This window comes from Platichthys flesus, chromosome 24 (assembly GCF_949316205.1).
Source record: "Platichthys flesus chromosome 24, fPlaFle2.1, whole genome shotgun sequence".
NCBI lineage: Eukaryota > Metazoa > Chordata > Actinopteri > Pleuronectiformes > Pleuronectidae > Platichthys > Platichthys flesus.
Genome location: NC_084968.1, coordinates 11,128,698 through 11,149,490, shown reverse-complemented (window position 1 = coordinate 11,149,490; position 20,793 = coordinate 11,128,698). Strand labels below are relative to the sequence as shown.

Genomic DNA, 20,793 nt, shown 5'->3' with positions numbered 1-20,793 from the left:
AGAGCGCAATTGGCCAGCGCAAGGTTTATTGCAGAGCCATGTGTAAGCATTAGCCAAGTGATAGGCACGAATTAATGACTTTATCCATTCAGGATGGGTATTACTGCAAGCCGAGCCAATGAACTCTCCAGCACCAAGCAAAGCAATTTTGGGCTAAATGATTAAAAGCTGTAATGAAGAGAAATAGTCCATATAGAGGCTGAATGATAATAAGCCCGACCTGTGTAAAAATACACTTCTTCCACTTCCTCCCTTCCAGCGTGAGGAGATGCAAACGGGTTTACGGCACATGGAAACCTTGAGGCTATTTTTAGCGGCCGCCTTTGCCTGCAACTCAGCAGTTGTAGCAATGAAAGAAACTCTCTTTTCTGTATTCTTCTCCCAGAAGAAATTGTGATAATGAGGCTTCAACCAGTGACCATGTGCCCATTAATATTTGATGCATCCGAACACACACAACCCGTGCAGTCAGACCCAGCCTCTTAAAATACTATACACAGCATATGCATATGAGGGAAATCTCAAAGTTGCCATATATACGATGTTCTATAGTTGTGTGTGTGCGTGTGTTTGTGTTGCTCAGTGTTATAACTCATTGCCTATTCCCTGCTTCTCCATCTCTTGTAAAGAAGGAACGTCAAAACATCAGGGAGTGTGTGTGTGAGTGAGAGTGTGTGTGTGTCTTGATATACTTCGCCTATATCCTGTTGTGATAGTCACATGGCTTCTCGGAGACAGCAGTCATTTGTTACTGTCCTTTTAATCATGCTAATGTAACGTCTCTCTTGCTCCCCCTTTCTACACACTAGTGTGAACGCACACATTCCCGTGCACGCAGACATTAAAGAAAAGCAGGGAGAAACAATGGAGGGCCCGAAGCCCCCGGAGGCGTATGAATATCTTAAGTGGAGAGTTCTATAACTCGGTATCTTTCTCATGCCCGTGGGCGCACTTTACACACAGTCTTACACATATTCACAGAAACGTGACGCACACGTTCACGCACGCAAACACGCGCAGAGGAGAAAACGGAGATGCTACCGTATTTAATCAAATTAAGTGGTAATTTTGTGGCACCGGAATGCTGCCACCGCCCCCCCCCCCCCCCCCGCTCCCTTTTTTCTCGAGTGCTGGTCTTTATTAGTATTCCACTCAGATGCTTCTCTGCTTTCTTCTCCTTCTCCCACTGCTCTCCCATAGCTTCCCTCTCTCTCTCTCTCTCTCTCCTCCTGGGAGTTGAGCCCAGTGCATGTTAAGTGATAGGGGCTTCGGAGTCTTACAGGGCAGGGCCGTGGGTGCCACATAGCGTGCTGTGCATGTAGGAGCCGTGTATCAGGGAAAAGAGAGCGCAGTAGGAGAGGGGGGCCCTTTTAGCAAGTCAACCCACCCGTGTAAAAAAGGATCAATCTCATGAATTTGCCGATAGGGAGTCATTGGCCGCTCAGCTGAGACATAGGCAGATAACGGGAGAGAGGGAGGGAGGGAGGGAGGTAGAGTGAGGGGTAAAGGAAGGATGGGGGGGGGGGTGGGGGAGTGCAACTACATGGACATCAGGGAGGAAATATTAAAAAGTCAAAAAAGTGCAGATTAGGGACAAAAAGAGTGCAGGTGATAGATAGAGATGCTCTGAAAGAAAGAATGTGAAAATCAATGTCTGCTCAGTTTGGGAAAAAGAGAGAGAGAGAGAGAGAGAGAGAGAGAGAGAGAGAGGGAGGAGATAGAATGTTTTTTCGTCTTTTTCCCTTTCACGCTTTGTGTCTCCCATCCGCGAGCCAGCAGCCCGTTCTGGCGGCAGTGGAGCGAGGTACATGTTTGAGGTTCGTTTTTTGGTCAAGCGTGAGCAGGTCCCCGGTGAGCTAGTGACAACAGAGGTGGCGGTCGAAAAAAGAAAAAGAAAAAGTGCCTGTCCTAAATTCAGGGCCTGGTACAGCCTCAGGGCGATTCCTGCAGTACCGGGCAGTGTGGTATGTAAATGTCATAGGACTCAGCAGAGTGAGAGGCTGTCTCTCTCTCTGCTCGTCTGACAGGACATGACAGGCCATGGGCTGCGTTTCTCTGGTTGTGTTGGTGTCAACATGAACACTTTGGGTTCGACATACGTGAGGACGGTTGCATTTCGGTTTGCAAAACTCCGGAAAAATCACAAAAATAGAAGCAAATGTAACTCAGAGTTTGTTGTGAAAGCTACAGTGTGTGGCCAGAAGTATCTCGTCAGGGGACTGGGTTTTTTTTCTGACTGGGAAACGGCTTCATTGTCCAGCAGGCTATGGAAAATCCCGAACATCTTGCATGTGCGTATGAATATAGACAGGAATGACTAAACAAATCAGCATCACTGGATACTGTAGCTCAAGTGGAAGCCCCGAGAGCAGCTGGCTCATGTTTGTCAAAAACTAAATGTGCACGAGCACTTAGTCTCACCCATGACCAGCAATTAAACTTCCTCGTGGCCATAAGAACCTTTGCACGTTACACAAACAAATACCAGAATACAGAGCGAATAGTGATGCACCAAGCAACTGCTGAGGATGAAATCATTCATCAGAGCCAGCCCACCAGCTGCAGACAAAGATACCCACAATTCCCCTTGCTCCTACATCTAACATCGAACTAGAAAATGAGACGAATGTTTGTGGGCATGTGATTTAAGGCTCTCGAATGCGGCTGCCTGCAAGCGAAGCAGTTGGGATAAACTATCGCAGACGTGAGCAAACGGGATAAAAGGACACTGACCTATCGGCTCTGTAACCCACACGTCATCTGTTCAACCCTTGGAGTGGCCATCCAGACGATTGGAACAAATCCCCGTGGGCCACTGCAACAATATCCATAAAGTTTTTACAGGCTCGTCAGTCTTTTTACTGGCCCTCTCTTTGTGCCTATCAGTTGGGGCGTGGGCTGGTCCGAGTAGATAAGTGCAGGGCCTTAATTTCTTTCCCATTCCCACTGTGCAGTCTCCAATGATTGGAGAAGCCTCTGTAATGTTAAATTGACCCTCGCTGGAATTTCTGTCCTTCTGACCTTCACCTCCCTGGTGGTTTCTTGGCCATCTCTAAATCCTGGCAATGGGATTGTGATTATATTCTGGAGTATAAGCAGCTGCTCACTGTCGTCTCAATCACTCAAAATTCTGAGCAGCTGGACGGAGACGATGCTCCTTGTCCTTTTCCTTGTAATCCTTCAATTGGCACTATCCTTTAGCTAGTGCAAGATTTTCCTTCCCTTTCTACCAATGCCCTCTTTCCCCCAATCTCTCCTGTTCCCCTTCACAGAATTTCAAGTGCAGTGGATTAGAAAAGCATCCTCATTGTTTGATTCCAGCTTTGTAAAATAGAAATGCTACCACGCACCAAAAAATTGGTTGTTTCAGGATGTCAATGACCCTGTGCACAAAACAAGGTCAATATAGAATTCTGTTTCCTGAGTTTTGTGTCAAAGAATTTGCAAAGCTCTGAAAATAACATCACCAAACATAATTTGTGATGAACTGGGAAACACAGGAATGCTCTATGTCCCTAATACTGTGAGAAACCTTCATACTTTTGGACATTCAGCCTACCAACACTGAGGTTTGAATACCCGTGGCTTCTTATTGTGAAAGTCAAGTTTAACGTTCCCCAGAGGCAGAGCTGCGGTGCCGTGACAAATCCTCCTGCAGTTTTCTGTAGATCCAAAGTGTCCGGACAGCCTCAACTGCTCTCTCTCTCTCTCACACACACAAAAACAAAAACACTTGTAAACAGGAAGTCTCTTCAACCCACACCCCATGTCCAAGTTCCAGTCCTGTGAATAAAGCCGACACTGTTCGGGCTGGAGTCAGAATGAGAATGCAGCGTGTGTGACCTTAAAGAGGGGAGGTTTGGAGAATCGCAGCATAAGGAGAAGAAAGTGAATAATTCTTTAAAGTGTAGCCTGGGGCACACTGCGTGGCTGTTCCCCCCCCCCCCCCCTCTCCTTCCTACAGCGCTTTCAGCACACCCTGTTTGTCAGAGGGAGGCATCATCCTTTATCGGCACATTTCATGTTTCCCAGAGGACTCTGTGAAGCGGGTGATATTATTGAGGAGCGCTGAGCCTTATTAAATTCCCAAGCATATTACCAGTCACTCTCTCTCTCTCTCTCCTCCTCGCCCGCTCCCGCTCATGCACACTTGCAGTTATACCACTCACTGATTATACTTCTCTTTCTCTCTTAATTTGGTGGCACACTCCACTGTAGCTCCTATCCCTCTCTCTCTCTCGAGGAAACAAAGCAAGTAAATACATATTATTGCTTTTTTCCCCCTAGAGTCACACTCATCACGTTCTGACGTAGCGTGTTCCTCCACGGCTCCAGATCCTCGAATGACTCACTCACTGTACTTTGCCGCATATGTGAAGCCTCACCCGGGCTTGTCCTATTCTGGGGGATTTCTTTTCATCAAAAGGACAGAGACAATGATAATCTTTCAACCAGTGAACTGGAGAGAAAGCTAATTCTCTGTCAGCTTTGCTGGGCTTAAGTTGGGGAGTCATCAAAAGGATTTTTCTCTTTGTATAGAAAGTATCCTTCACCACAAACTCTTTCTTAAACACAATATTTCCAGGCATTGACCCTGTAAATGACTTTTGTTTACATCACATTGTCACTAGCGTCGGCCCTTATCGACAAAAGCTCTTCTACATCTTCTTCGGCCTCTTCCACGTGCTCGACACATCTTTTTTCATCGTGGCATATTCTAATTATTTCTGTTTATTCCCAGTGTTACGCCTGAGGCTCATTAGAAATGTCATCAACACGCTCATTTGCACGTTTAATAGAAACTCTCTGGAGAAAGTCAGGTGCAACTGGGTCTCACATTCTCACTAGCGGCCCTCTCAAGATACGTAAAGGAGACTATCTGGAGTTCAGTGTATGTCAGAGAGCAGTTTGAGAGCATGAATGGGGCCTAAAATGATCAACACGACAATAGATCCTAGGAGCATGTATTGTAAGGCTGATAATGAAGATTTATTTCTTCATTGCTGATGAAACTTCCACATCTCTCCGTTCGCTGATCTGCTGTTTGCTCCGGCGGAGGGATTGCGTGCGACAGTGCACCGGGCGCACTTCGGGCGTACCACTACATCAAACGCGGCTTTTGCCATATTTTTTTTTTACGACACCAACACGGATGGTGATGCCTCTGTCACCCCCGCTGCAAGGGAAGCCTATTTACATATGACCTTGCATGAAGCAATCGGTGGAACGGAGATACGCAGAGTTTTTATATTTGCCGGAATGATGTGCTTTTAGCTCGGATGTGACAGCAGAATATGAATATGAATAAATGAAAAGAGCCGTTGAGTCAGAGCGGGTCGTGTTATTCATGAGGATTAGACATAATGTGTTTAGTAGTGTGGATGCCGGCTGTACTGTACGTTACATCCACGGACCGTACAGTAGGCGGGGGGGCTGCTGACGCTTTGCATGTCCACGTGCGTCACTCATGTTACGGAGGCTGCAGCACACGTGTTGTTCTCTCTCTCTGTGTGTGCGACTGACACGCTGCCACTAGAAACCGAGACGACTGTCTGATCTTTTTCTGTCAATATTGGGAAAATGATAATTCCGCCTCACAGGGGCACACTTTCTACTCGTATGTAGACACACAGGAGAGTGAACAGCGGTGTGACTCTGTGCGGAAGGTGAGCATCTGGGGGATAGCACGCATTTGCGAGCACAGGCCCTTGAGGAATACCACTCTCTATGAACCGTGGCACAATACCCTGTCTGCGTCCCTCATGCATAAGTCATTCTGCATCCAGTCAGGGAAGGAGGACAGATACAGCACATAGGCTTGAAGAACTTCATCACTGTTTCGTGTCAGCGTGTGCACAAGCGCTGGGGCTGTCAAGGCTGCTCGATGCTATGAAAATTTGATGCGGAAAATATCCTCTTGGCGCTGCATCTTTAACAAGGGACCACACAGAGGGATATGAAGGAATTATAAGCGGCTTGCTCCCTAGCCCTCAGCGTGTCCTCATGCACAAAACTCAAATGTCTTCGCACCTCAAGTCTGGATCTGCTTCAGGTATTTCAATCATTCCTAGAAAGGATCTATTTGTCTCTTAAAGCATCACAGAATGCACAAACACCCCCATCCCAGGTCAGACTATCGCTGTCTGGTGTATATTGGTCTGTTCTCCATTGTGGGAGAATGAGTGTGGCCTCTGGGCCCTCATTGGTCCAATCTGCAGTGGAGCCTGCTCCCCTCCCGCTGGTGATTGATATTTGGAGACGTCGGGCGGGACAAAAAACTGTTTGAGCTCTGACGCTCACGAAAGACCCGTCGAGCCCTGTCGTCGATCAATGTGAATAAATATTTCCCACAACTCAGAAGCATTAGAATCAAGGATGTGGAGGGGACGGGGGGAGGGGGGAGGGGGGAGGAGGAGGGGGCAGACAGAGGGGAGAGAGAGAAAAATCAATTGGTGGAGAGCTTTGCTAAAAAGGGGGGGTGGGATGCTGGTGTAGAGGAGGTAAAGTTATAGTTATATATTCCCCTCAAAATATCAGCAGGGGTTTTGAAGTATTGCTGATCAATGCCAGGTTAGCTTTTTAGCTAACGGGAAATTAAAAAGGGGAGGATTTTAATGCTGTGGATTCCTTTCCGCTTCCACTAACGGTCCCACTTGCCTGAAAATACCCTTTAAGTTATATCAAGTGATTTCTCTTTTGAAATATACCTTCTTGGAAAATAGATATCATATAGAAAAGGCTGAGAAACTATTTATACTGCACATATTTGTCTCCCCCGCTAAATCTGACCATTTACTCCATTTAGCTGCAAACCGACCACATCTCCTCCGCATTAATGGCATTTCTGTCCTGTGGCCGTCAATTTCCAGTCAACATAAGAGTCTTTGAGTGTCCATACTTTCAAGTTAGTGCCCACCTGTCCCAGTCTCACCCACCCACGGTATGAATCTCTCCCCGTCCACCTCCCTCGCTCGCTCTCGTTATTTTGATAGGGGATCCATTTGGTTTAAATTGACTCATTTTGTCAGTGGGAAACCGAGCAGGGGAACTGAAGAGGGAGAAACGGGCAAGGCTGCTGCTGCTGCTGCTGCTGCTTTGATCCCTCCGACAGGCAGCGTGGAAAGTGCATTTCATAAAGGATGTTCGCCTGTGATGAGCCCGCCAGAGTGACAAATTGGGCCCCCGGTGCTTTAAATAATGCACTGTGTGGCTCCAGCCGTGGCGCTGTAGTTCCATATTGCTAAACTGGCCTGTTAAGGAGGGCGTGTGTTTGTGGGTTGAAAGAGGTTAGTGGTGAGTGACTCAAATCCAGAGCTATTTCACTTCCAATCATCTCCCTTTCTTGTTCATCCGTGTGATCCATGTGAATGTTAATGGGAAACTTGCTTTCAAGTGTCCACTCGCATTCATATCGAGATGCGGCGCTCGGAGGATGGGAAGCGACTTGTGAGTGATGTCTGAAAAGAGCCTTGTTGTCTCCCTGTGGCGTTTGTTGCTGGAAACACAATCATGCACTGATGAATCTTTAAGATGTGGTGTGCAGCTGTCGCACACACAAACCCCTTTCGCTGGTGAGGCAAAGTCAGGAGGAGAGGATCGTGGGAATGTTCAGATGGACCTTCGGCAGCGTCGCTCTGACCCCAGAATGCAAACACCTCTTAGGGATAGGGAGTGGCCGTGAGTGGTGCACTCACAGCTGGAAGGTGCTTAAATTGAAAAGTGTGAATACAGTTAAAAGCAAACAACGTGCAGGATCAAGCCTCATTGATCAGAAATCCTCTTCTTTATCTTAGTAAAGATCAGTTGCCCCACGCAGCACATCTACCCAACATATGCACCTCGTCCCCGCTCTCACGGATGTATACCATAATGAATAAGAATATAATGAAAGAAATTTTGAGGAAGGTGAGAGCCCAGTTCCTTCTCTGCAGCGGCAAATCCAATATTCTCCTCCAGGAGGGAACAAACCTCTGCCTATCAGTGAGTCTGTAATCCCGGACACCTTGGCGTTATCAGGCCGTATCCCTCCGAGCCTCTTCCTGAGCACCGGTGGCCGGACAGTCTTTAAGGCACTGAAGAAAATCAAAGAAATCCAGGTTCCTGCCGAGCCTCCACTTGTGGAGCTTGTGACACTTTGTCACAACGTGGGCTACAACAGAGACACAAGTTTTGTACATGTGAGTCATTTGCAGATTGAACTGATCGAGAGTCATTGTGTAGGACGGGGCCTTCACGCTGTCAGCGACGGCTTTGTTGCCGTTCTCGAACACGGGAGAAACACTGTGGGAGGCTTGACACAGTGGAGGCACCCTGGTTCGACTCAAAGATACATTAAAGAGGTGCTGGAGAACCTATTTGCAGACTGGCACATCCCTTTAGCACTGTGATGAGGGCCCGGACTGTGCAGCTCCATTTGATGCAGTTTGTTTTTTAACCTTCCCAACGGGGGGGGGGTTCTCTCTTGTCCTGAAGGGAGGATTCTCTACAACCTGCCAGCTCACTTGTTTGGTTTCCCTTGACAGTGAGTGTTGGCACATCCCGATGTCTTAATAAATACACACGTGTTTTAAAAAGCAGGATTTCAGAAGCGACAAAGGACGCACACACACAACAGATCCACGCTAAGGGTTTAAACTTTCAAGGCTACTGCAACAGGTGTCTCATCACGAATCCAAAAGGCCAAATCTCAATTTAATATTGATATATTGGTATTATTGGTATTGACCTAGATACATAACGTGATCACGTCTGTTTTGCAGTACAACGCAAAAGTCCATCAAGCCCCCCCCCCCCCCCCCCCACAAAACCTGCTTAAACACACAAAACGAATCCTCCAGGAAGGAACAGACCCAGATAATTTGCCTTCCTCTGGCCCGGAGTGGAGCTCAGTGCTTCTGTTTATGAAAACTGAAAGCCCGTCCCTGGAGGTCAACTTAATTACCCCCCCCCACCCCCCTACCCCCACCACCACATTTCCAGCCCCAAATTCCATTAAGGTCGTGACTCACCCTGCCCACCTCACCCTGACGTAGGATGTGCTAGCAGCTGAGCGCTAATTGCTACACTCAGTGTGACAAGCCGGGCAGATAGTAGGTGTTATTCGGCTGACTCACGAGCTAACGAGCTAGCATGCCGCCGCTACACCTACTTCTCACCAGTGGAGCATTTGTTTTTCTCCGTCAGGTGCGGAGAGAGAACACTTGGAGGCGCCGGCCGCCGGGTTGTTGTATTTTGTCGTTGCATTCTTTTATCTGAAATGTGAAACGAGGGCGTAAATCGTTTGGGTGGTTTCCTTTTTTATTATTATTTTGGAATAAAAAATTATGTAATGCGTGAACACAGTTTGCAGGAAGTAGGTCATCCTAAATCTTTCTGGTAAGCAGGACACAATGAAATTCTGATGCAAATGAGCTCCTGGTGTTACGAGTCCCCGCGCTAAGTAGTATAATACTTTTTTTTATTACGGCTGCATAGTTCATGTGCTGCTCAGGGCGGAACACGAGCTGAACATTAAGTATGTTCTGTGCAGCCACCGTGCATCTTAACCACGTCGGATAAGAACTGTTCCCCCTCAAACAATCGTTTCCCTCAAACAACCGCCCGATTTAGACATTCCCCTCTTTTTAGTGCGATCAGTAAAATGCACAAAATCACAGATGCGCTTTCTTTTTTTCTTCCTTCTTCACTTTTTTATTTTAGGGAGGATTTAATTGAAATTGTATTTTGACAAATAACCATTTAATGGTGTAAAACAGGCCATTGTGCGAGTGTGCCTGGGAGTGTGCGATAAGAGTAACAGAGGAGAAGCAATGACACAGAGGGAAAGAGGGAGAGAGAGATGGAGAGAGAGGGAGAGAGAGAGAGCGGTTGAGGGATGGTGTGCATGTGTGCACGAGAGGAAGCATTTAGACAAATAATAAACAATAAATAAAAACACACATGTTTTTTTTAAAGCAGTTTTAACTCCTCGCTCACACACTCACAGTAAGCCCTACCATTTTCTGCACACCCACCGCCCCTTCATCTGCAATTCTGTGTTTGTCTTATCAAATAATGCTGTGTGCTTGTCTGCTTGTCTGTGGCGGGGCTATGCCGAGCGTCCCCACACTCACACACACACACACACACACACATGCAAACACACACATGCTGCATGGTTAATTTAAGAAGTGGCCAGAGCGGCAGCGTCTGTGTGGTGTGAAAACGAGCGGAAGCTGCCATGTTGTTTTATCGGTTGCTCGCAGTGTTGCATGTGTGCACCATGGCAGGGCAGCCGAGGCAAATCCTTAAGGGGCTTCGGAGTATTCTGTGTAAGCTCGGTGACTCTGTGTGCGAGTGTGTTTATTTCTATGCACACAGAAAAAGATGTGAGTTGTGGCTTGTAGAGGTGCTAATATAAGTGTTTTAGGGATAATGTGAGAAAATCCCTTTGTTTTAAGATTTTGTGGCTTTCACAACATTGCTGTGGGTATTTTTCTTTTTCATTTTAAGTTAAGTGTTTCCATCGACTTGTGTGTGCGGCAGGAAGCCAGCACCGTGATTCTTATTAGCAGAGTGGATGAGTCACTGCTCCTCTCCGCGCCACATCATGCTGCTGTTGTTCCACTCATAGATGAGGGTTAGTGGTCACAAGTGCTCCGAGGACACTGTCTGCAATCATGTTCGCCCGGGTACAGAGACAATATGCTTCCAGGGGAGCGTGGCGACCACCTGCTGTACGTCCGCATGTCAGAGGACGTGATGAATGAGGGAGCGTGACACGCAGGGGACGCTTTATTTATGGGGTCCCGAATGGGCCGAGAGAGGCAGGGACCCACAGAGAGAGAGAGAGAGAGGACATGTGCAGAGGGGAAACAAGAGACGAAGCCGCATTTGATAATTGGCTGAGAGATCGTCGCCGGAATGAAATTATGCCAGTTAATCTCTCTTCAATTAATTACCTCAGGAGCAGGCCGCAGTACATTCATTATTCCAGAAGGAGTATTGACCCCGCTGGAAGAGAACAGAGCCGTTATCGTAGCGTTTGGGCAGAGGCACGAGGAGATGATGTCATCATCTACTTAGAAATATTCTCCAGGAAGAACTCAATGGCATTGTGTGTCTTCTTTTCTTTCTAGTCTATGTTCCAAGCAGAGGTTGGACAGCGAGGAAAACCGGGGTGACAGCTCATTACAAAACTCGATCAGAGCCTCCTATCTTTGACTCCGCTCTTTCTTTTGTGGCCAGCCCCCCCCACCCTTCACCAGGCGTGGCGGCGGGGGGGGGGGTTCCAGATTATTCTCTTACTTGCCCTTGCCAGGCAGGAAATACTTCAAGAAGCTCAGGCGGCAGAGGATAGATCATCCGCGGCCACTTTCAACAGCACTCCTCCCGCTGCCGGAGCGAGAAGGTTGTCGCTACGTGGAAAAGACGTCGGGTTGTGAGGAAAGGGCAAACGTGGGTCAAGTAGACCGGAGAAGGGGTTGTGTGGTATGTGTTGAAGCATCGCAGATGAATAGTCGTTTCTTATCTATGTACAACAATCAGTAAGAGGGACAGAGCTGAGGTTTGGATTGAATCCACTGTGCCACAGAGGAAAATCTCCAGTGCTGACATTAATGCCATCAATTAATGGCGTCCCCAGCGGTGCACGCCATGACTTACAATTCTTTTTCAAAGGTCACCGCTCCCCAGGACTCCCTTTTTGTTCTCAATTTTATCCGTCCCTCCTTAATCATCTGGCAAACATCTCAGCAAGCGAAGGACAAATATCATTTTTTTTCCTGTGGATATTGTTCCGTCTGAACTCGCCGTCACGGCCTCAATAATTTAGCACCTATTCTTTTTTCCCCGCTGCGCCTTTCTCTTAGGAAGTCTTCCTCTTTCTCTCCTCTCTGGCTTTTTCCATTTTGCTTCTTCTTCTTCATTTTTTTTGTATGTGTCGTTCCTCTCTATCCCTACGGCCATGTTCAGGCGTGCTCGTGGATTCAGTGTCTGTCTGTGATGCTGAGGACATCTCGGCTGCGAGGCGTTGCCGCAGGGGCCCTGAGCCACGAGACAGACTTAATTTGCCGGCAAGTTTTCACCTAATTAAATGGGACCCTATTATAGGTGCGAATGAGTAGAAGAGGGGAAACAAGAAACACGACTGCAGAGAGAACAACTCGCTCTCTTTGGTTTTGTTTTCGGCTCAGGTTTCATCCCCATCTCGTCCTCCTCTTGTTTCTGTCTCTTCGCATTCGACTCTTTTATTTCTTCCCGGGGATAAATGTTTCATTTTCTCCCCCTCAGCCACGTGGAGTAATCTGCATGACACCCAGCGATGCACTCCGTCATCTCCGCGCTGATTGCTCCGCCATGCTAAGTAGACCCGTCCCCACAGCGCTGTCATTGACGAGGGGGCTCAGAGCAATCACAGGCTAAACTTTCTCCATCCCGATCGAGAATGAGATGCTCCGTTCGGACTCCAAATTGGAACCATGCGACTTGGTGTTAATGACATTTGGAGGTTAAAGTGTCGTTTGGGGGGGGGGGTTCTTAATGTGCAGAATGTGATCGAAGTAGATTAGATTGAGCTAATGGACAGGTGAGTGGCGTCTGGCCTTTTCCAGGACACAGGATATACTGTTAAAGGAAATAAATAGGGACCTTAAGGAGGCTAAATCGAGGTCTTTGGATTGATAGGTTAATGTGAGCATGTGGGACAGGAGTCGCGCTGACCTGGGAGCACATGCTGCCGGGAGTTATTTACAGTACAGTACATCCTCTGTTATCAAAGTTCCTTATATCATCGCTCTTTCTCCTCGTGTACTCGTCTCTCTCTCCTTCCCCTGTCTTTGTGAATGTCCTCAATTCTTCCATCGCCCCTCCTGTCTTCCCGACTCGCCTCTCCACTGCTCTCTTTGGCAGTGTGTTTGGCCTGTGACGGCCCAGAGGCAGCCATGCTGTCTTCTCCACTCAATCTGCTGTTTCCCTTCTCCCAGGCCCTGACCCTGCTATACTCGGCTCACACATTCTCCCCTCCTTCCATCCCTCTCTTCATCATCCCTGTCTTCATCTTTCCCTCATGTTCCCCCACTTCTCTCTTTGTCTTTCGATTGTTTTTTTCTTTTTCCTCTCTCTGCCACTGCCCTCCATCCCTTCCTGCCGACGCCTCAGCTGTTTTGGGTTGAATGCGCCGGCCGGCAAAGAGAGGGCCAAAAGGTCACAGAGCTTTTGTCTGTGTTGCGCTGGTTCGAAGCGAATTATAGAGAGAAGGAGAAAAGGACAGAGAGAAAAAGAGAAGGACAGGGTGATGGTGCGTAGGACGAGACAGATCAGAAGTGAAGGAGTCGGTCACATAGACGTACGCGGGGCTGGCAAGTGGACTCGCTGACACGCTACAGTGGAATCGCTGTGTGCAGTACGACAACACAAACAAATACACTAAACTGTCGTGCTCAGAGAGGCCCACGCAACAGACCTCATATGCGTGCATATGCCCAGAAGCTGTGATAGTCTAACCCCTTCATTTTTTTTCCCCTACCGCTGCAACTTCTTAGCGAGGGATAAAGACACCGCATCGAATCGCCACTGTACCCCGGCAGTGGAGGGCTCTTTGAAAAAAAAAAATCCCACAGTGTAAGCGAGTCAGCTGATAGGGCGGCTGACTGAAACCCAGCTAAGAAAAGCCGCAGCTCGAGCAGCGCTGCCACTGTCCCACTTTCAGCCTGTTTCGGAATCTAAGCTATACCGAGTCTTTAAAGCAAAAACCAGCAAACGCAAAAATAACTCGTAGCTGTTCCTCACGGTGGCATAATCACTACCTCAGCAGTGCACGGCTCTTCTGCATGATGTTTTACATCTCGGGTAAAAAAAAACCTTCCACTTGTACGTCAAGCCTTCTAACTCAACTGTCAATCAATCTGATCCACCGGCGCCACATCCCTTTGTTTGCCCCTCCGGCAGCCGCTTTGGACTTAATGGGAAAGAGGGCTAATGGCTTACACTATAAGCAGACTAGCCACGGCACAAAGATAGCGAGCACCTGCTCGAGGCACCCAGACTGTGTCACCGTTCTCCGGCTCCGGATCCCCAAGTAACAAAAGACTGAGCTCCCCCCCCCAGGGGATGGAGAGGCCTCCTTGTTCAACTCTCAGTGTTGCAAGGAAGCTTTCTGAACACAGTGGAGTGACCCACTTGTATTGTGTTGTGTTGTGGTTAATAGTTTGGGCTTGCAGGGTTGTTTGTGAATAAGTAACAAAAGCCTGCTACTGTGCCGTGTGTGCTCCGAGGGCTTCTCTTTGAAGATGGGAGTCTTGAAAGGGCTTGTGGGTATGTAAGGAGGCAGCGGTGCGTGTCGGCTCTATAGAAATGTTTGAAACAATTAAAGTCGATTGTTTCCTGCCGTTTTGTAATTGTGTCTGCTTTAACTCTGGGTAAACTTTGAAGGTCACGGGATGAGTCATCATTTTTTGGGTTCAATTCCTTCTCAAATAATATTTTGATTGAAAATAATCTACCACGATTTTAAAATCACATCCCGGCTAAAGGCCATATGGACTTAAGTGGTTTTATCGTCTCTATATTGATAAGCCAACCTCAGGGGGAGGTGACACTTTAAAAAAAAAAAACACTCAATTTATTAGCTCAGTGGGAAACGTCTTCATTTCCAGCGAACCTGCAGAGTCAGTGGACGTGGAAGGTTGGCTCCGAGAGCCGGTGCAAGCAAGAGGTCCTTCCCCGCTGATTTTTTACAAGTTAGTCTGGATGTGTTGCCAATCGGATGAGCTCCCAGGAGCCTGGTGCTGCCGCGGCCTCCGGGGGGGGTTCGCCCGATGGCTCAATCGTACGTGTAAATGAGCAGGACAATCAGTTCCTGGTATCCGCTCGCCTCCTTGACGGCTGTGTTGGCGATGCTGCAATGGAGAGACAGGGAGAGACAGGGAGGGAGGCGGTAGTCCTTTCCTCGCCGGTATCATTTTCACCACATCAGCTGGCATGTTAACCGTTTGCCATTACGCCCCTCGATTCTCATTCCTTTTTCTTGCCTTTTGTTGTTCTCGCATTCATTCCGCTATTTACATTTCATTAAACAGAAACTATGCAGTTGTTTGGGTTCGCTAATGACAAAAAGTTATTTGATTTTATTCTCCCCATCGAGCGGAAGTTGCTCCCTGAGGCTCTGGCTATACAGTGACTGACAATCATTAGCCGATGCTGTACAAAGGCAATTTGTGACACCGGCAAAAAACAAAAAAAAACAATGGATTCAACAAGGTATTTAGCAGAAGCAGGACGTCTGAATGGCACTTCTTCAAGCACTATTGAATGTTTTGCTGAGAGGCATTGGGAGTGAAACAAGCTATTCAGTTGTTGATTAAAAACACAAACCTGTTAGGGGCTGTCGAACAAAACTCCTCATTTTGTTTTGTTTCCTCTTTCTTTGCTGTAGCTGCATCTCGTCCTCAGTCATGTGTCTGCTGTGCATATTTTGGTGCTCTTTTAGTCATGGAGTCAATGCTGCTCAAGGTTCCTCATACAGTATAAATATATATATATATATATAAACATATCATTGCATAAGTGCAAGACATAAAAGAGTGATTTCTATTTCTATTTTTTTCTTTTACAGGAGAAAAAGAGCATTAAAAGTAAGCCATGGTCCAAACTCTTGTTTTTATTTTATATTTTTGGCAAAGGCATGCTTGGCTTGGTTTGCACTCACCCTCGCTTCTGCTTGATTTTTGGTTTTTCCATACTTCGCATCAGGTCATGTATAAACTACATCTAACATAGCATTTCTATGACACTGGCACTCGTTCTTATAAACCTGGCACTGAGTGGAGTAGACTCCTACTTTCCCTCCAGCTGACGTCTCAGTTCCTCAGCTCTGGTTATGCTGGATTTGGATTAATGATCTTTCCAACATTGCATATCGAGAGCATAGGGAAACTACCAAACCTGTTGTCCCGGCGTAGCAGTGTAAGCATGTCATTTTCTTTCCACAACAATACGGGAGTCATAGTTTAATCTAAGGCCGGCGCCCAGCGAGGTAATTGGTTAAGACCCCTATTAGTGGATTTAAGAGGATATCAGGGCGCTTGAGCCACACAAAGCATTTAAGCTACTTAGATCAGAATATGATTGCCGTCTGTCAGTCACCGGATAAGAAAATAGTGTGTTTTTGCTGCAATCATCTCACAAGCACACACACACACACACACACAAAAAAAACATTATGGCCTAATTGTGCGACTTAAATTTTAGATGAGGGTAAAGTAAAAAAAAACACACAAGCTGACCTCCTCCCTCCTCCCTCCATCGCTGGCCCTCCCCTCCCCTCCCCCTTCCCTTCGCTCAGCACAAACACGTTTTGAAGCATGACATTATTTCAACTCTGATTCACGCCACTGTCTTTTTAGTTTGAGGCCGTTGCCGTAGCCAGTGGAGTCTCCTTGTCATGGCTGTTCCTTCTGTCACCGGTGCCGTCATGTGGTTTGGGTTCTGCATGAAAAAGACATTTTATCTGCAAACTCTTCAACGCCGCTCACTAGTGATAACATTCTAAAAACCGAACAACAGGTGCCTGGTAACCATTGTGACCAGTTTTTATTTTATTATTTTCACCTTCTCCATTTACATTCAGATGCGGTGATGACGTCACTAGGGAGAGGACTGCAGATTCACGCATCTATTGAAAGAATTCATAAAACATAACACATATCACAAGAAACACTAAGCGATAGGATTCTTTCTTTCAGTCAAAAGTGTTAGTTTTTCATTGATTATCCCAATTTAGAGAAAACAAACACTGTCACTTACTTTGTTTTTCTCGTTTCTGCTTCTTCTAGACTCCCGGCCTTTGCCTGACGTAGCCATGACTGGCAAGTGCACTCGGGAATGCGACGAGTACGGCCACTCGGACTCCTGCTGGATGCCTGTGCGCACGTCGCCCGAACGACGGCCATCCAAGTCAACCACCACCCCCCAACAACCAAAGCTTTCCACTTTCATGAGCGGCACTGGCAGCGGCAGCAGCAGCAGCAGCAGCGCCGAGCAGCCCGGCAGCCAAGAGACCCTCGCCATGGCCGCCATGGCCAACGGAGACCCCACCGCCGCCCACATGATGGGCGACCGCAATCGCAACCTGCTCAACAGGAAGATGGCCTCCTCCTCCTCTTCCTACGAGGCCTTTGGCTCGCCTTCCTACGGCTCGCCGGGAGGCGGAGAGGAGGTGCTGGGCCACCCCACCGAGGAGATCCCCTTGGCACCTACCGGGGAGTACAAGCCCACATCCTGTGGCACTCTGACGCGGCGGGAGGTGTACCTGTGAGCGTGGAGGGCTAAACACACCTGCTGTGCCACCACGTATGGCATTAGAACACAACACTAAGCATAGCTGCTTACCCACCACCATTACGGCTCTTGAAGCTTTTAGCCTCCTTTGCTCTGCGCAGGGTAGGATTTAACTTTCTCCAAAGACTTTTACAACAGCTCCTTAATGACAAATCTAAGTGGATAGACAAACAAAGTACCATTTTAAGTGCTAATTCCAGCTATGGCCTGGAATAAAGGAGGAGGAGGCACTGTTTAGACTTGGGACGAGGCTGTTCTGCTGGTGAGTCGGGCTCTTGGGACACAATCTGCTGCCTGACAGTCAATCTGTACAATACTCAGCTCATTTTACATATTCAGTACATGCATGCATAACCCCCTGGTCCCTGGCCCTGTTCCCTGAAGATGACACTATATAAAAAGAGACAATTCCTTTTTTTTCTGTTCTTGATTTTTTTATAGAAACGAAGCTGTACATGTGGACTATTTTGACTTCAACGTGTCTGGTTATGCCTTTTTTTTATTTCCATACCGGGCAACGCTCCGGCTGCTGTGGCTGCACCAACACATCGGACATGATGGTCATCAGTCACGTGACTGAAAAGTTGATAAATATGCAGACAATTCAAAAATCTGACAAGGACAGAAAAAAGACTAAGCTTTAATGACTCAGCCCAGAGAAGGACATTTATTTCAGTCCCTCCTGGAAATGGATGGAAGTCGGACACATTGGAATTTGCTGCAACTACCCCTTCGTTTCAGAACGACAACCCCCACTGGTACGATGAGGAACACATGACCACTCTTTCTAATTTACCAGTGTGAACACTCACATATTGTACATAGGACCACGGCAACAATGCTAACTGCTCTCATTCCCCCTTTTTCCGTCTCGACACCTACCCTCAGTCTTCTCGTTCTTTGTCCTTTGATTGGCAACCAAAACCCTCTCTTGAGAGATGCAAGATCTATAGAGCCATGACTTGTCATAGCAGTGGCTGAAAAAAAAAAAGCATGTGTGTGTGTCTGTGTGTGTGTGTGCACCTGGTTGTCAATACATCTACTAGAGAAGCATATTCACTCAACTGAGGCCAGTGGCACTGACTGAAAAATCCCTGGTAAGCACAGTGTGTGGCATGCCGAGATTCAAATTACGGACGCGCAATTGAAAGTGTGTGTGTGTGTGTGTGTGTGTGTTTGGGCCAGATATACAGTATACTGTTTAGTATGTGTGTATAGGCCCTGGCTTTTGTATACTGTAGACCGTTAATAGGCTTAGGAGGCGTAGACACGGCCAAGCTGCTCCTACAACAGCTGCCAGGACGGCTTTTTTTTTTTTACTGTCATTCCTTTATTTTTTACTTTTTTTGTTGTGTGATAGACTGAGCAATAAATATCATGATGCACACGTGACCAACCAGCATCAACTTCTTGTTCCACTACTTTTCCCCCGCGAGTCGACCCCCCATTCGACTGACACCAGAGCCCCCCCCCCCTTCCCCTTTCCATGGAACGTGGTGAAGGCATCTTTGAGCACGAATGTAAGAATCAGCTCAATGGAAGAACAATCATAAAAAAAACTGAAAGTGCAGATTCCGTACCGGGAAGTTTTACTGGGTTACAGACTGGAGGCTGGGAAGCAAAAGAAAATGGTGTCAAAGTGAAACCAAAGCTTCTCTTGCAAGGATGAAGCAAACCCCCCCCCCCGCCCCCCCCCTCCATATACACACAAAAATAGCTTTTCCGGGAGAAGTTTGCTTTAAGTACACATAACACGAGGGATTTTTTGTTACTGTGATGAAGGCTCGAGTCAGAAACGATAAGAATGTGAATGCGTCTCGGCAAAACATCCATTTTACATGCACGCTGGACGACCACTCACACACATACACTCAAAACCGTGGAGATTGTTGTGCCTCCTCGTCCGCGGTGGGTTTTATTTCCGCTCTCGCAGCCGCAGAGGCGTAAACTCTCTCGACTGCATTAAAGCAAAAGAAATATCAGATGCAATGGAACTTTTTTTTGTATTGCTAGCAAGAAACCCCTTTGGTTTGAAACGGAGCTAGCCCCTTTTTGTCCCGGCGCTCCGGGGCCGTCTATAGTCTGTAAGTAGTACTCGTCGTTTGGAAAGGAAAGTGCTCCTATACTTATCAACTGTATACATGAATATTTACTTTTTACTGCACGTTTAAATGGGAACTTACTTCACAGAAGGAAGAAGAAAAAAAAACTGTAAAACAAAATGTACAAAAAAAATGTTATCGCTGTAAACATGGAGAATCCACCTTGTTGCTTGCTTTTGTTTATACCTGAAGAGACATTAGCCATCGATCTGACGACTTAGTACAGTTAACACTCCACATACAGGATTTTGTTTAATAGGTCATTTCACAGTTGTCTCTCGTATCACTACACAATCCCCCCAAAATCTTTCATATGTCTCAACTTTCTATCATGAAAACTGCAATTTTTTACCTTGTATTCTTTCTTTTCTAATCCCACATGTTGATTTGTTCGATCATGGAAACAATCTCAACGATGTTCAATGTGTTCTTTTCTTTATCTGGTGCCACTTTGTATATTAAGAGTGCTTCTGAAAAAAGAAAAAAACTTAAAAACAAAAACAACAACAACAACATACTAGAGTGAATGCAAATATGCAATTGTGCCTTTTTATACCAATGGGTATGATGACATGTTGGTTTGGAACGGTGCATAAACAATGACACGCTGACTTAAAAATAGATGCTGGGGGGGGGGGGGGGGGGGAGTCAATCTGAGAATGGACTGAAAACACATTTGCATTATCTCCGGTGAAATCCGGCGATGTCAGAGGCTTCTCGCAGGACGACCAGTCAAATGTCGGTGAGCCTACAGGTCCAATATTTTCACTGCGAGGGGGGTGGGGGGGGGGACTCCTAGCTTAGTGCATTACTGAATGAGTACAGGCGCATTCAAAAGTTGCTTGTTGGTAGAGAACATTAACGATATAAAGGAATTTTGTCTCTTTTTTTTTGTTGTTTTTGTCGTGTTCCACTCATTTTCATGTATGACATCATAGGTCAAGTAACCTACTTTGTGCATGAAACGAGATCTAGGACCGAAAATAGAAGCACAGGCCGATCTGTGAAGGGGGGTGGGGGTGTGTGGGAGGGGGGGGGAGATCGCTCGGAGACATTTGACTGCTCAGAGTTGAGGGAGCCTAGAGATAAAAATGCTAATGTGACAGTTTACTAGGGAAGAGTGGAAGTGGGGGGGTGGGAGGGGCTGCAAAGGAGAGTAGCTGACAGAGCACACACCTCAGGATGTGCCAAGCAACACAACAACACACTCTCACACACACTCACACACACAGATTTACAGCACATGCATATCAGTAGATGATGAAACCCCGTCCAACACATGAGCGGGGTATGATGTTTGCTACGATACTGCGAGGTGATGCTTTGAATTTTTTCGAGATCAGATGAAGTGAAAAAAAAAAAAAAGGCGATGGAA

General features: G+C 47.0%; 1 protein-coding gene across 1 annotated transcript in view; it reads left to right on the top strand.

The window, feature by feature from the left end:
• pcdh7b (protocadherin 7b) overlaps window positions 1–20,425 on the top strand; it is a 72,836-nt gene extending 52,411 nt beyond the window's left edge. The window contains exon 3 of the mRNA XM_062383434.1: window positions 16,812–20,425. Within this exon, the coding sequence (XP_062239418.1) occupies window positions 16,812–17,293 (482 nt within the window). The 3' untranslated portion in view covers window positions 17,294–20,425. The remainder of the gene's footprint in view (window positions 1–16,811) is intronic.
• The last annotated feature ends 368 nt before the right edge of the window (window positions 20,426–20,793 follow it).